This window comes from Hemitrygon akajei, chromosome 7, assembly GCF_048418815.1.
Source record: "Hemitrygon akajei chromosome 7, sHemAka1.3, whole genome shotgun sequence".
In the NCBI taxonomy this organism is placed as follows: Eukaryota; Metazoa; Chordata; class Chondrichthyes; order Myliobatiformes; family Dasyatidae; genus Hemitrygon; species Hemitrygon akajei.
The window spans coordinates 78,156,884-78,169,600 of NC_133130.1; the positions used below are offsets into that span (position 1 = coordinate 78,156,884).

At 40.2% G+C, this 12,717-nt stretch overlaps 1 protein-coding gene across 1 annotated transcript in view; it reads right to left on the reverse strand.

Moving 5' to 3' along the window:
• The window catches only part of macrod2 (mono-ADP ribosylhydrolase 2), a 1,184,924-nt gene that overhangs the window by 795,415 nt on the left and 376,792 nt on the right, over window positions 1-12,717 (reverse strand). The window contains exon 6 of the mRNA XM_073051265.1: window positions 11,311-11,427. Within this exon, the coding sequence (XP_072907366.1) occupies window positions 11,311-11,427 (117 nt within the window). The remainder of the gene's footprint in view (window positions 1-11,310; window positions 11,428-12,717) is intronic.

The window sequence follows — 12,717 nt, forward strand, 5'->3', positions numbered from 1 at the left end:
ATCTATCCAGAAAAACCAAAGGAGATTATATGCAGGCACCAACTTGACCGTAAGTATATCCGATCAATGCTTACCAGTCAACCTTCTTGAGAGGTCTTATGATAAATAATTGGAGACATAATAGAAGAACTCTACCCCACCTAACCTGTCCACTGGATTTCACTGCCCCTTTCCATACATTAAACAATTTGCTAAATTCTTCTTGAGCACAAAATCCATATGTAGTAAATTTGGTTTTGGTTAACATGTTAAAAAACCAAAACTCTTCAAAGATAATTCCATTCAGTCAAATTTTCCTCTGGTAAAAATATTTATCTTTGTATGTAAAAAATCAAATCAGGTTTAATATAACTGGCATATGTCGTGAAATTCATTAGTTCTGCAGCTGCAGTACAACACAATACATCATAAATACAGAAAAAATGAATTACAGTAATTATATACAAAGATAGTGAACCCTTTAGAATTTTCTCTACTTCTGCATAAATATGATCCAAAATGTGATCAGATCTTCACACAAGTCCTAAAATGAGATAGTGAACTCAGTTAAATAAATAACACAACATACATTATATTTGTTCATTTACTTATTCAGAAAAAAATCTAATATTTCATGTATTTGTAGGAAAAATTATGTGAATCCTTACTTTCAGTAACTGGCGTGACCTCCTTGTACTGCAATAACTTCAACCAAGCATTTCTGGGAACTGTTGATCACACCTCTATTTCGGCTTTGAGGGATTTTAGGCCATTCCTTCTTACAAAACTGCTTGAACTCTGGGATATTGGTGGGCTTCCCTGCATGAAATACTTGCTTCAGGTCCTTCCACAACATTTCTATAGGATTTGCTGGACTTTGACTTGGTCATGCCAAAATGTGAAATTTCTTCTGCTTTAACCATTCTTTGGTAGACTGACTTGTGTCTTTAGGGTCACTGTCTTGCTGCATGATCTACTTTCTCTTGAGCTTCAGTTCATGGACGAATACCCTGACATTTTCCTGATGAATTTGCTGGTACAATTCAAAATTCATAGTTCCATCAATGATGGCAAGCCAGCCTGGTTCCAAGCTAACAAAACAGACCCAAACCATAACACTGCCACCACCATGTTTCAATGATGGGATGAGGTTCTAGTGTTGGAATGCAGTGTTTGCTTTTTACCAAACATAACACTTCTCATTTAAGCCAAAAAGACACATCCATCCACAGAACATTCTTCCAATAGCCTTCTGGCTTATCCATGTCATCTTTAGCAAACTTTAGATGGACAGCAATGTTCTTCTTGGAGAGTAATGGCTTTCTCCTTGCATACTGTTGTTCAGTGTTTGCCTGATGGTGGACTCAAAAACACATTAACCAATGTAAGAGAGGCCTGTTGTTCCTTAAATGTTACCCTGGGGTTCTTTATAACTTCTTGGAATATTACCTAGCCCTTGGAGTGATTTTTAATGGTTGACCACTCCTGGTGATGAATTTCCTCCATTTGTACGTCATTGGCCAGACTGTGGATTGGTGGAATCCAAACTCTTTAGAAATGGGTTTGTATCCTTTTCCAGCCTGGTGAGCATCAACAATTTGTTTTCTGAGGTCCTCAGAAATCTCCTTTGATCGAGACATGGCACACTTCCAAAAACCTGTGTGGTGAAGACAGACTTTGATAATGAAGACCCAAGTTGATGTTCTTTAAATAGGTCAGGGTCTGCCACACTCACTCCTGATTGCAATCACATTGATTGAAACACTGACTCTAACTTCCACTTCAAATGAACTGATAATCCTAGAGGTTCACATGCTTTTTCCAACAAATACATGTAATATTGGATAATTCTTCTCAATAAACAAATGAACAAGTATAATGTCTTTTGTGCTATTCATTTAATTGGTTCGCTATCTCATTTTAGGACTTACTGAAGATCTAATCACCTTTTAGGTCATATTTATGCATAAGAAGAGAAAATTCCACAGGGTACACAAACTTTCTAGCACCATTGCATACGTATATTAAACAGTTAAGTTAAAATAAGTCATGGAAAAACAGAAATTAATAAAATAGTGAGGTCGTGTTCATGAGTCCAATGTCCATTTAGATATTGGATGCCAAAGGGGAAGAAGCTGTTCCTGAACTGCTGAGTGTGTGCCTTCAGGCTTCTGTACCTCCTTCCTGATGGAAACAATTAGAAGAGGCCATGTCCTGAGTGGTAAGGGTCCTTAATGATGGACAACCGCCTTCCTGAGGCATCGCTCCTTGAAGGTGTTTTGGATACTATGGAGGTTAGTACCCATGATGGAGCTGACTATTTTTACAACTTTGAACAACTTTGTATTCAAGATAGCCTTCACAATCCCAAAATACAAAATCTCTTCAGAGCTAACCAAATAAAAAAAGAGTGGACAGTGTTGGAATGTAAGAAACACACTGATTGTTTGCACATAACAGCTTTCTGCAAACATCTCTCAGTGATATTGGCTCTAGGGTTACTGTTTTGCAGGCTACACAAGAGGGATTTCCTGGCCACTTTCTTCTTACCTGAAAAGCTGCTCATCTTTCAGTGCTGCACTTCAGGCTATTTTGGATGTTTAGCTCAAGCCCCTGAAACAGGACAGCCTTTCCTCTGTTTGTATATTCATACCCACTGGGTCACAGCCTCATGCCTCAAGCACAGGATCAGCAAAAACTGGAGGTACAGACATACTGTTTACAACACTACACCATTTTTGAGCAGCGTGACTGACTGATACAACCAGAAATGGATCTCACAATGCTGAGGTTCAGCATTTGAATGACAGACTGATCCGGTGGCCACTGTCACAATTGCTACATTACTGCTGATCTGTCTGCAAGTGGTTGAGGACTATGCAGATTTTACCCAGAAAGTTAAAGCTCGGAATTTTGGCACTCCTATCAGTTTCTGGCTTTACTCCTGATTATGTTTGTGGTTAACCAGGTGGTGTACTGCAGGGAAATGGGACTGTTATTAGCTTTCAGAATAGTAATGTGTTTCACATGGTCGAGTGAGGTTTCTGACAGATCTGCAGGGGAAATCTGTTTAAGGTTCTTCGTCTGTGGGAGTGCTGTGTTGGCTTCAAGCAGAGATGTTCTTTCAGGAGAATGTTTTCTTGATGAACATCACGGTATTCTATGTGGGATAGTAGTCGAGCTGTGCTGGATTTAAAACTCCACAGCTGATCCCCAAAGTTTTCAAGAGATTGATATTTACCATTTGTATGGTGGTTCCAGAGAAACTTTTAGAGCAGTTGTACTAGTCTGTTAAATAGACCAGGGAAGTGCAGCAGTGTGCAGCTTGTTGGCTCTGCTGTCTCAGATAATAGACACCACATTCTGTATGTTCTGTGATTCTCCAGATTCTCTGTCTTGACCTAGACTCCAATTATCCAGGTGCATTATTGATATCAATGTGTAACCAAGAGTGCTCCATTGCACTGAATGTGGGACTTGCTTTATTTTTCCCACTGAGTATTCTGCTGAAGGAATAAAGGACTCATGTCTTTCAAATGGCTATCATTTTCAATATTTAAATTGACTAGAGCATAGAGTTCGATTAATAAGCTGGTAAGGAAGGCGGGCTCTGTCGTGGGCAAAGTACTGGAGAGTATAACATCGGTAGCAGAGCGAAGGGCGCTGAGTAGGCTACGGTCAATTATGGAAAACCCTGAACATCCTCTACATAGCACCATCCAGAGACAGAGAAGCAGTTTCAGCGACAGGTTGCTATCGATGCAATGCTCCTCAGACAGGATGAAGAGATCAATACTCCCCAATGCCATTCGGCTTTACAATTCAACCGCCAGGAGTAAGATATGTTAAAATGCCGGGGTTAGGACTCAATGTATTTAAGTAAACTACTTAAGAACTTTTTAAAAGCTATTATTAATGCTTTTTGAGAGTGATTTTAGATGCATATCATATTTTTACTGAGTTAAGTATTGTATGTAATTAGTTTTGCTACAATAAGTGTATGGGACATTGGAAAAAATGTTGAATTTCCCCATGGGGATGAATAAAGTATCTATCTATCTATCTAAACAGCCCAGTTAGTATCTTCTGAGCTTCAGCTGAACAACAGTTTTGCAGGCAAGTTCAAATTAATTATTAAGGGACTAAGGAACATACAAGTCCTCATTTAAATTTGCAAATATAACCCAGGCTGCTATTAGAGCAGGTAGTTCATTCTGTAGGCTTGATGAAACTAGCCAAGGATTCCAAATATTGCAGCAACCAGTGTTGCTTATGGGTATGCTGCTGGATCTGTAGCCATAGACTGAAAAACTGTAGCTTCCTGCCAGAATTATTGGGTAATGAAACATTAGTAGTGGTTTTATAATCATGGGGTTAGTATCACATTCTTTAGTAGGATTAGTCTAATTAATTCCACACTTCTCTTTCTCCGGAACTTTGCAATATTGTTTCCCTTTCTGACAGTGAATGGTTAGGGGATTAGGGAGAAACGTATGCTCACCAAGCATACTAATTATCTCACTAGCAAAATAGGGAAATTGCCTTTGGCATAAAAGTGAGGGAAACCACATTCTCTGCTTGTTGGCAACAATATTTTCTGGTAGTTAATCTGGAATTAAAACAAAAATCTAATTTTTCCCCTCGGATATAGCTGACATCCCATCGAACTTATTCGCCTCATTGCTACTTACTCAAAGAGGAAATACACCCACATCAACATGTTGCATCCTTGGTAATTAAGGCACCATGTAATGGCATCAGATTACCAGGCACATGGGATTTTATTGCATCTCTTTTTCAGCTTATTGTACTTGATAGATTCATTGCACTTCAACATTGTTCCCCAACCACCCCCCCACCCCCACCGCATCTTAACTATCTTTTATAGGAATGCTTTTGAGAACATCCTGACAAGTTGCATCTTCATCTGGTATGGCAGCAGCTGAGCATAGGACCCAAAGTCTTCACAAAGGTCTGTGAGAATGGCTCTGAGGGTCATAGGAATCTCTCTACCATCCATCGGGGACATTTATTAGCAATGCTGTGCACGCAGGGTCCTTAGCATTATCAAGGATCCTACCCATCCATCCAGCATCTTCTTTGACTTTCCACCATCAGGCAGGAAACTCCAATGCATCAAAACAAGAACAGTTAGGATGGGAAAGTTTCTTCCCTTGGGCCATTAGGCTTCTGAACTCCCTACCGTATCATATTCAAAGTGTCACTGGTTAATCTGTTATGTACCTTACATTATTAAATGTACTTCAGTTTATTTGTGTGTAATCCATCTGTAGATTTCATCCTTAATAAGTTATTATGTGTTATCTGTGTTATGCACAGTGGTTTACACCATAGTTCAGAGAAACATTGTCTCATTTGACAGTGTACATGTATACAGTTAAATGACAGGAAACTTGATTTGACTTGATTGGGAAGTTGCTTTGAGCAAGCCCACATCTGAATGTGGACGATGTTTAAAGTCAAAATGCACAGAATACAGTACAGGTATGTTCCAGTAAGAAGGACGGACAAAAATGGCAAGGTAAGAGAACCTTGGATGTCGAGAAAGGTGATGAATTTAGTTCAAAAGAAAAAGCACATAAAGCTTAAGAAGCTAGAATCAAACACAGTCGTTGAGGATTATAAAGAAGCCAGAAATGTATATACAGTGAGGAGTGGTTAGCCTGCAAATCCACAGTCATATGCTTGGTCTTGTCCACGTTGAGGCTCAAGTTGTTGTGCTACCAACTGCTCTACTTCCTCCTTGTGTGCCGCTCGTTATTGTTGTTGATTAGGCCAACTAGCATTGTTTTGTCAGATAACTTGATGATTTGGAGTGAACTGCATCTAGCAGTGGGGTCCCGAATTAGCAGCGTGAACACCAGCGGGCTGAGCACACAGCCACTGCTCAGTATGATGGAGATGGAAATGTTTCTGACAATGCAAACTGACTGGAGCCTTTCTGTCAAGAAGTCTCGGATCCAGTTACCGAGAAAGGTGTTGAGATCCAATGAGGGCAATTTACCCACTGGCTTCCAAGGGATGATCACATTAACTGCCAAGCTGAAGCAAAAAAAATAGGATCCTGACACATGATGAACCATTTTCCAGGTGGGACAGGATGGAGTGGAGTGCAGAGGCTATAGTATCATCAGTGGATCGACTTGAGCAATTATCAACCTGGAAAGAGTCTGGGATAGCAGGAAGTTGGGATTTAATATGATCCATGACCCGCCATCAAAGCACTCCGTTATTGTTGTGGTCAGTGCCATGGGACAGTAATCATTGAGGCCGGTTTCTGTTGCCATCTTGGGCACTGGGGTGATGGTAACGGGGTGAAGCTTGAAAGGACAGTGGACCATTCCAGAGAGAATGTTGAAGATACCTGTTGGAAACTCTTATTTGGTCTGCGTAGTCCTCAGCACCTCATCGGGTATGTTATCAGGACCTGCAGTTTTATGTGGACCCTGGCTAGCATCTTCCTAAAATTGCTGTGGGCAGATGGAGTGCCTGCTCCTCAGATGGAAGTGGACCTTCCTCCTCAGCACCTCTTTCCATTGTTTTCTACATAGTTTAGTCTAGTTTTTGTACTGTATCATGTAACACCATGGTCCTGTAAAACCGTTGTCTCATTTTTACTATGTACTGTACCAGCAGTTATGGTCGAAATGACAATAAAAGTGACTTGACTCGATTCAGCCAATCAGGAAGAGACGTGTCACGGTTGTTGACGTGCAGGGTGGACTGTAGTTTGTTATGGTCTTAATGCCCTGCCACATGTGCCTCATGTCTCTGGTGTCACAGAAATGGCTGCATATTTTTTGTGAATAATCCTGCTTTGTCTTCTGGGTGGCATGGAAAAGCACAGGTTTTGTTGGCCTGAGAGCTGTAATCTGCAAGCAACATCCCAATCTCTCAGCCATGCCCTACCTCTGTTATCAGCCATGGTTTCTGGTTTGCCCTCTCAGAGATATGTTTAATAATGGTGACGTCCTCCATGCACTTCTCTATGTTGCCAGTCACAGATCTTGTATATTCAATGTTATCACCAGTATCACATTGATGTTCAGAGTAGACTCAATGGGCTGAATGGCCTAATTCTACTCCTATGTCTTACGGTCTACGGTTAATGTGATGGTCGTAGGCAGCCACCTCCCTGAACATGCTTCAGTTCATGTTTTCAAAACAGTCCCACAATGCTGGTCCTCCTTCTGACCAGATTTTTAGTTCCCTTTGAACTGGTCTAACACATTTAATCAGTGGCCAGAATGCAGGAATTAGCATAACAGTTAAGCAATCAGAGAATCCAGAAAGAGGTCTTGTATGCACCAGGGATGTTGGTATAAACCAGGTCTAATGTATTCTCACCTCCGGTAGCAAAGTCAACATACTGAGGGAATTTAAGCAGGACTGTTTTTAAATTAGCCTCCTTGAACTTGCAGGCAACAATTTAAAAAAACCTTCGGTGTGTGGACCTTCGGTGCGTAGTTTCCAAATCACTGATGATGCTGTAGAGTTCATGCAGCACTTCGGGGTGGTGGTTACCTGGAAAGCGCTACCTAGGAAGGTGGCATTGGCAGAAGCTTTAGAATAGTTTGAGATAGACATTTAGATAGTATTTAGATAATATGAGGAAAATGGAAGGATCTGAACATTGTGCAGGCAGAAGGGATTAGTTTAGTTAGCCATTTGAGTATTAATTTCATTGGTTTGGCACAACTTTGTGGGCTGAAGAGCCTATTCCTGTGTTGTAGTGTTCCATATTTAATATTTTGAAACAGTAATTGAGACTTAAAAACTTAACTGATTCAAAAAACTGCAGAACATCAAGGTTGCTGAAGGGACAAGTTCAATTTTTCTTTCCGTTTGTATAAAACAACCAGAAATCCACTTGATTCCTCTGATTGCTTGAGAAGCAGCGAATTCTGAATTTGTAAGCCCTCAAACCCCTACCCCTGTATCCCTGTATTAAAGGATTGATAGAAAAAGACTGACCATGTCCAAGCACACAAATCATCAGGAACTCATGCTGTTCTGACAAAAAGCCAGGAATCCAGGTCCTGATCCATTTAACAATTTCTTATGCCAGAGTTCCAGTGCAATTTCACCAAAAAGGCTTAAGATTTTCTGCCATGAAACAATTTTTGACTGAAACATGCTAGGTCCTGAGGAACATAAATGCTGACAGGCAAGTGGAAGCAAAATAAGTTTACTGTGTATGTCAGAAAGCAACATTCAAGTTACATCCAGTTTAAGATGGCGCCACTGATGGTGAGCAACAGCTCTCTGGTGGTTCAAAAGGCAAGAAACTCAACTCAAAACACCTTTTGTGAAATAAATTGTGGTAAACTATCACCAAAAACAATGAAGGGGTGAGCTGAGGCGAAGCAAATTCGAGTGATGAGCCGTGCTGGTGCGTTGCAAAATTGACACAGATAGAGTTGAAGTTAGCGATTCAGATAAGTCGAGGCAGAGGAGTTTCAATGCCCGGCCAACTAACCCAGGTGTGAGGCTGGATCGCTCTAAGCGCTGAGCCAATTTGGAGAGGTTGAGAACGGCTTCAGGCTGGGCGACGAGATACAGAGAGAATCGCCAGGCAGTGAGGTCTAGGCCCGGACTGTTTCACTGCAGTGGGGCCAGGGTCCTAATGTGAGACATGGTCACTATTTGGACAATGGACTGGAAAGGCAGGGTATCGTGACACAAGGCAAGAGTCGGGCCAATTTCGCTTGCTGTTTTATGATGTTCACTCCTCTCTCCGCGATGGTGAGGCCATGAGACTGCCCCGGCTACTGTGCTTTGTGTCTGCAAGCTTTGTGGTGATTTGCCCCACTAATACAATGAACTGAGACCAAGGCTTGGGCCTACTCCAGGCTGCTCCTGGGATTCAGATCTCAGGACTCAATTTGGTTCAGAATGATGTTGTTTGCTTCCATTGTTACCATGATACATTGAATCTAATCAGTCAATATCTTATTTTATGATAGAGCAGGTTAGAGGGCTAAATGGCTACCTCATGCTCCCAGTTCACAAATTTACTTGTGTTTTATTTCCTTTCATGTATTGAGCAAAAACAGTAACTTAGTCGAAGGTTCAAAGATTCATTTATCGTCAAAGTACACAGCTCTGAAATATTCCTTCTCCAGATAGCCACAAAACCAAGAAAAGAAAGGCAGCATAATCATCAACCTCAATCCCTCCTCCCCACAAAAAAATGAACAAAAAGGCAACAGGCACATCGACCCATGAATTCCCCTCCCACACACACAGAAAAAATGAGAAAGATCAGGTGAAAAACACAGAATACAAAAGAAAAACATAAGACTAGAAAAAAAGTCAACAGTCCAAGTCCACATCCAAAACACAGAAAACCTGGGCAACACTTCCCCTCTCCATAACAGAGCAATCTCGTCAACAACTAAAGACCGTCTCCCCTCTGTGTAACAGAACAATCTCACCAGCGATAAAAGGCAGTCTCCCCTCTCCATGCAGAGAGATCCCTCAGTGATAAAAAGGCGGACAGACGGCATTTAAATCTCCCTCATCGCTTTAAACGTCGAGCAATGAAATCTTTCATCAGCAAAATGGAGTTGAACATCAGCTCACAACCTTCTCGCCACCTCTGTCTCCTGGAATCCCCTTGGAGATTGCAAAGCGCTGAAACACCCAATTGATCTCTAAACTGCAATTCACAGGTTCCAACAGTTTCAGAATCACATTCAAGATGAAAACATAAACATAAAAGGTGTAAAAGAAGTAAGACATACGGTTTCATGATCTATCCAGATGTCGATAGAAGGAATGTTGTATGAGAGCGCCATCTTGACCAGAATAATTCTTGTTCAGACTGCATTCAGACTTTAACTGGATTTAGCTAAGATTATCATTATTTACTCAAAGACTGTAAGTTGCCATGAACTGTGCTCCTGGTAATGAGTGATCTAATTATGGGCAACAACTACTTGCATTTTAATTGTGTCTTTAATGTACTAAAGCATCCAGAGCTACTTCAAGAGCATTATCAAATAAGATTTTGCAAAAAATCACTCCACATACTTCAAAGAGAAGTGAGAGGTATATTTCAAGGAGCGTCTTTTAAAAAAGAGGATAAAAACAAGAAGAAAAACATGCAGAAGGAATATCCCCGTGCTTTAGAGCTGGGTAGTTGAAAGCATGGCTGAAACAGTGAAGAGATTAAAATCTGAAGTCTGTGAGAATGGAAAGCAGAGATGGAAAGACGACCTCCTCCAGCTTTGACAAGCTGAAGGAGGCTGTCTTTCCACTAACACTAAGGCATTAACAAATACAATTCACAAAGGTCTTTGAATTACAACCAATTTTCTGGTTGTAACACCTTCATCATCATTGCCCAGACATGTAGAGATGACAAATCCAATTCCTAAGCCATTGACACATTTTCCAATGCTCATTTCAGATAAATCTAGCTTCAGACCAGTTAAGTTTGATCACATTAAGGGCTTTCTCTGCGCCAAAAGAACACACACAAATGGACTATGTGGGTGGCCACGTTCTGTCATATGCCACTTCAATCAAAATTAACGGCCAATCACTGTTTACCTCAGTCATTTATGCTGCATTAAAAGATGACAGCCCCAGGAAAGTCTGAAACTAAACAAATCTACACCAACAGATTTAAAATCACTCTGATAAATTTGAAACAGACATCAGAGAAAGACAGCTTTACCAATATCACATACAGCATACCATAAATTTGCTCCTGGTATCATTCCTGAAAGCAAAAGGATGTTTGAAATAACCTAAAATAGGCCAGAGGACAACACTTTCAACAGATGCGTACAACCAATATGCATCACCACTGATTTCAGTACTAATGTACTGACAAATGCAGTGGACTACCATCGCAAGAAGATAAACAAAATGTATGTCTATATTTCAATACCCATTAGGAAAATCATAAGTATTTCACTGCAAAAATATTTCAAAATTCATACTCCTTTCAATGAAATTAGAATAAGGATATGATTATAAAAGAACATAAGAGGTTCAATGATAAAAGCCTTTAATTGTACATCCTTTCTTTCAACTACAGATATACAATCACATTGCTATCAGCTACATCCCATCTTGTTGCAAATGGAAAGTTTTGAGTTAATTAACTGTAACAGATGCATTCAAGAGAAGAAAATCCACAACACAAAATACATAAACAGTTCCACTGTAAAGGTACATCACTAGTCAAAGTAAAAAGTGCTTTCACGCCAAATCCTTTCCCACAGACAACTCCTGCTCGAATGAAAAGATTATCAACAACATTTCACTCAGCTGCTCAATATAAAATGAAGCACTCACGTTTCGCAGGAAGGTCATAGCCCAGTGTAATTTTGGCTTCTCCAGTGTTACATCCATTTAGCTGGCGACATGCTGACAACAACTTGGGTCCTGCAGCTCTGTGGATACAGCCATCAACTAAAAGTGAAGCAGAAAGGCTACAATCAAAAATTATCACAACTACTTGCTTATTTCCATAATTATTATTATTATTACAAACACAGAATTTAAGAAATCGTGTCAGTTTGCACAGTAGAACAATAATACAGCAAGCTCAGGACTTTGGTGATGCTGGATAGTAAATTTTCTAGACAATTGGATGTATTTACTTTTCTTAGCCATCAGACATCACTGTAATAAATTTCTGAGTAAATCATTTAAGGTTAAAGGGAGGTCAGGAACTAAAGCCTGGCAAGTTAAAAGTAATCGTGGGAACTGAGGCCCTGATGAGTTGGATGAACTGGAACCTTGGTTGGTGGAATAAGAAATGGAACCAGAATCCTGGAGAGCAGAATGGATTGAGGGAACTGGAGCCCTAGCGAGTGGAAGGAAGTATGGTAACTGTGGCCTGAGTGGACTGGAAGGGAGAGCGGTGAATGTTAAGGAATGTGGGATCACAGCCCCAACTAGTGGAATGCAGTCTGAGAACCGCGACCCCAATCGGTCAGACATAAAAGCAGGAACTTTAGTTTTCTGAGTTAGAAAGGAGTGCGGAAAATGTCACATGGTGCCAAATAATTCAGATTTCTCAATGGCTGGATCGGAAGATTCTACTGTATTTGCATAACACTGCAAAACACGTCAGCAAGAACCTTTATCAAACAAAATTAAGCACAGTTGCATATCAAGAAAGATCAACACATGAAACAAAAAAAAATCAAAGTGAAAGAACCCCACTGGCAGAGGTTTAATAAGGTTGGAAATTTAGATAGAGAAATTTAGAAGCCTGCACTGCTGGACCTGATCGTTGCCAGCCATGTGACTTTTAAAGTCAATGATTTGCAGATGATTAGAATTCCAGGATAAGCTAAAACAGGGAACATTCGCACCAGAATTAAACGACCACCAATGAAGAGTTCAAAAAAATGACTCAACATTACCACTTCCAGTCTCATGCAAAAATGGAGAAAGAGCTGTCATTGTTAGATCTTTCTAAAATCAATAAAAGCAGATGTATTTTTGAAACATAATTTTACATACGATCTAAGGTTAATACTTAGGTAAAAGTTACATTGACACTTTAGAACTTACAACTAATACAACACTATTAATTAAAACAATGACATTGGCACAAACTGGTGTAAAAAATCTAAGTGACACAAGAAGTCCTTTACAGTGAGATGCAACAATATGAGATGCACTGTCCAAAAGACTGGTGCGAGCATTATCAACAATAACAGGCAAAAGTGAATAAAACAAATACTTGAA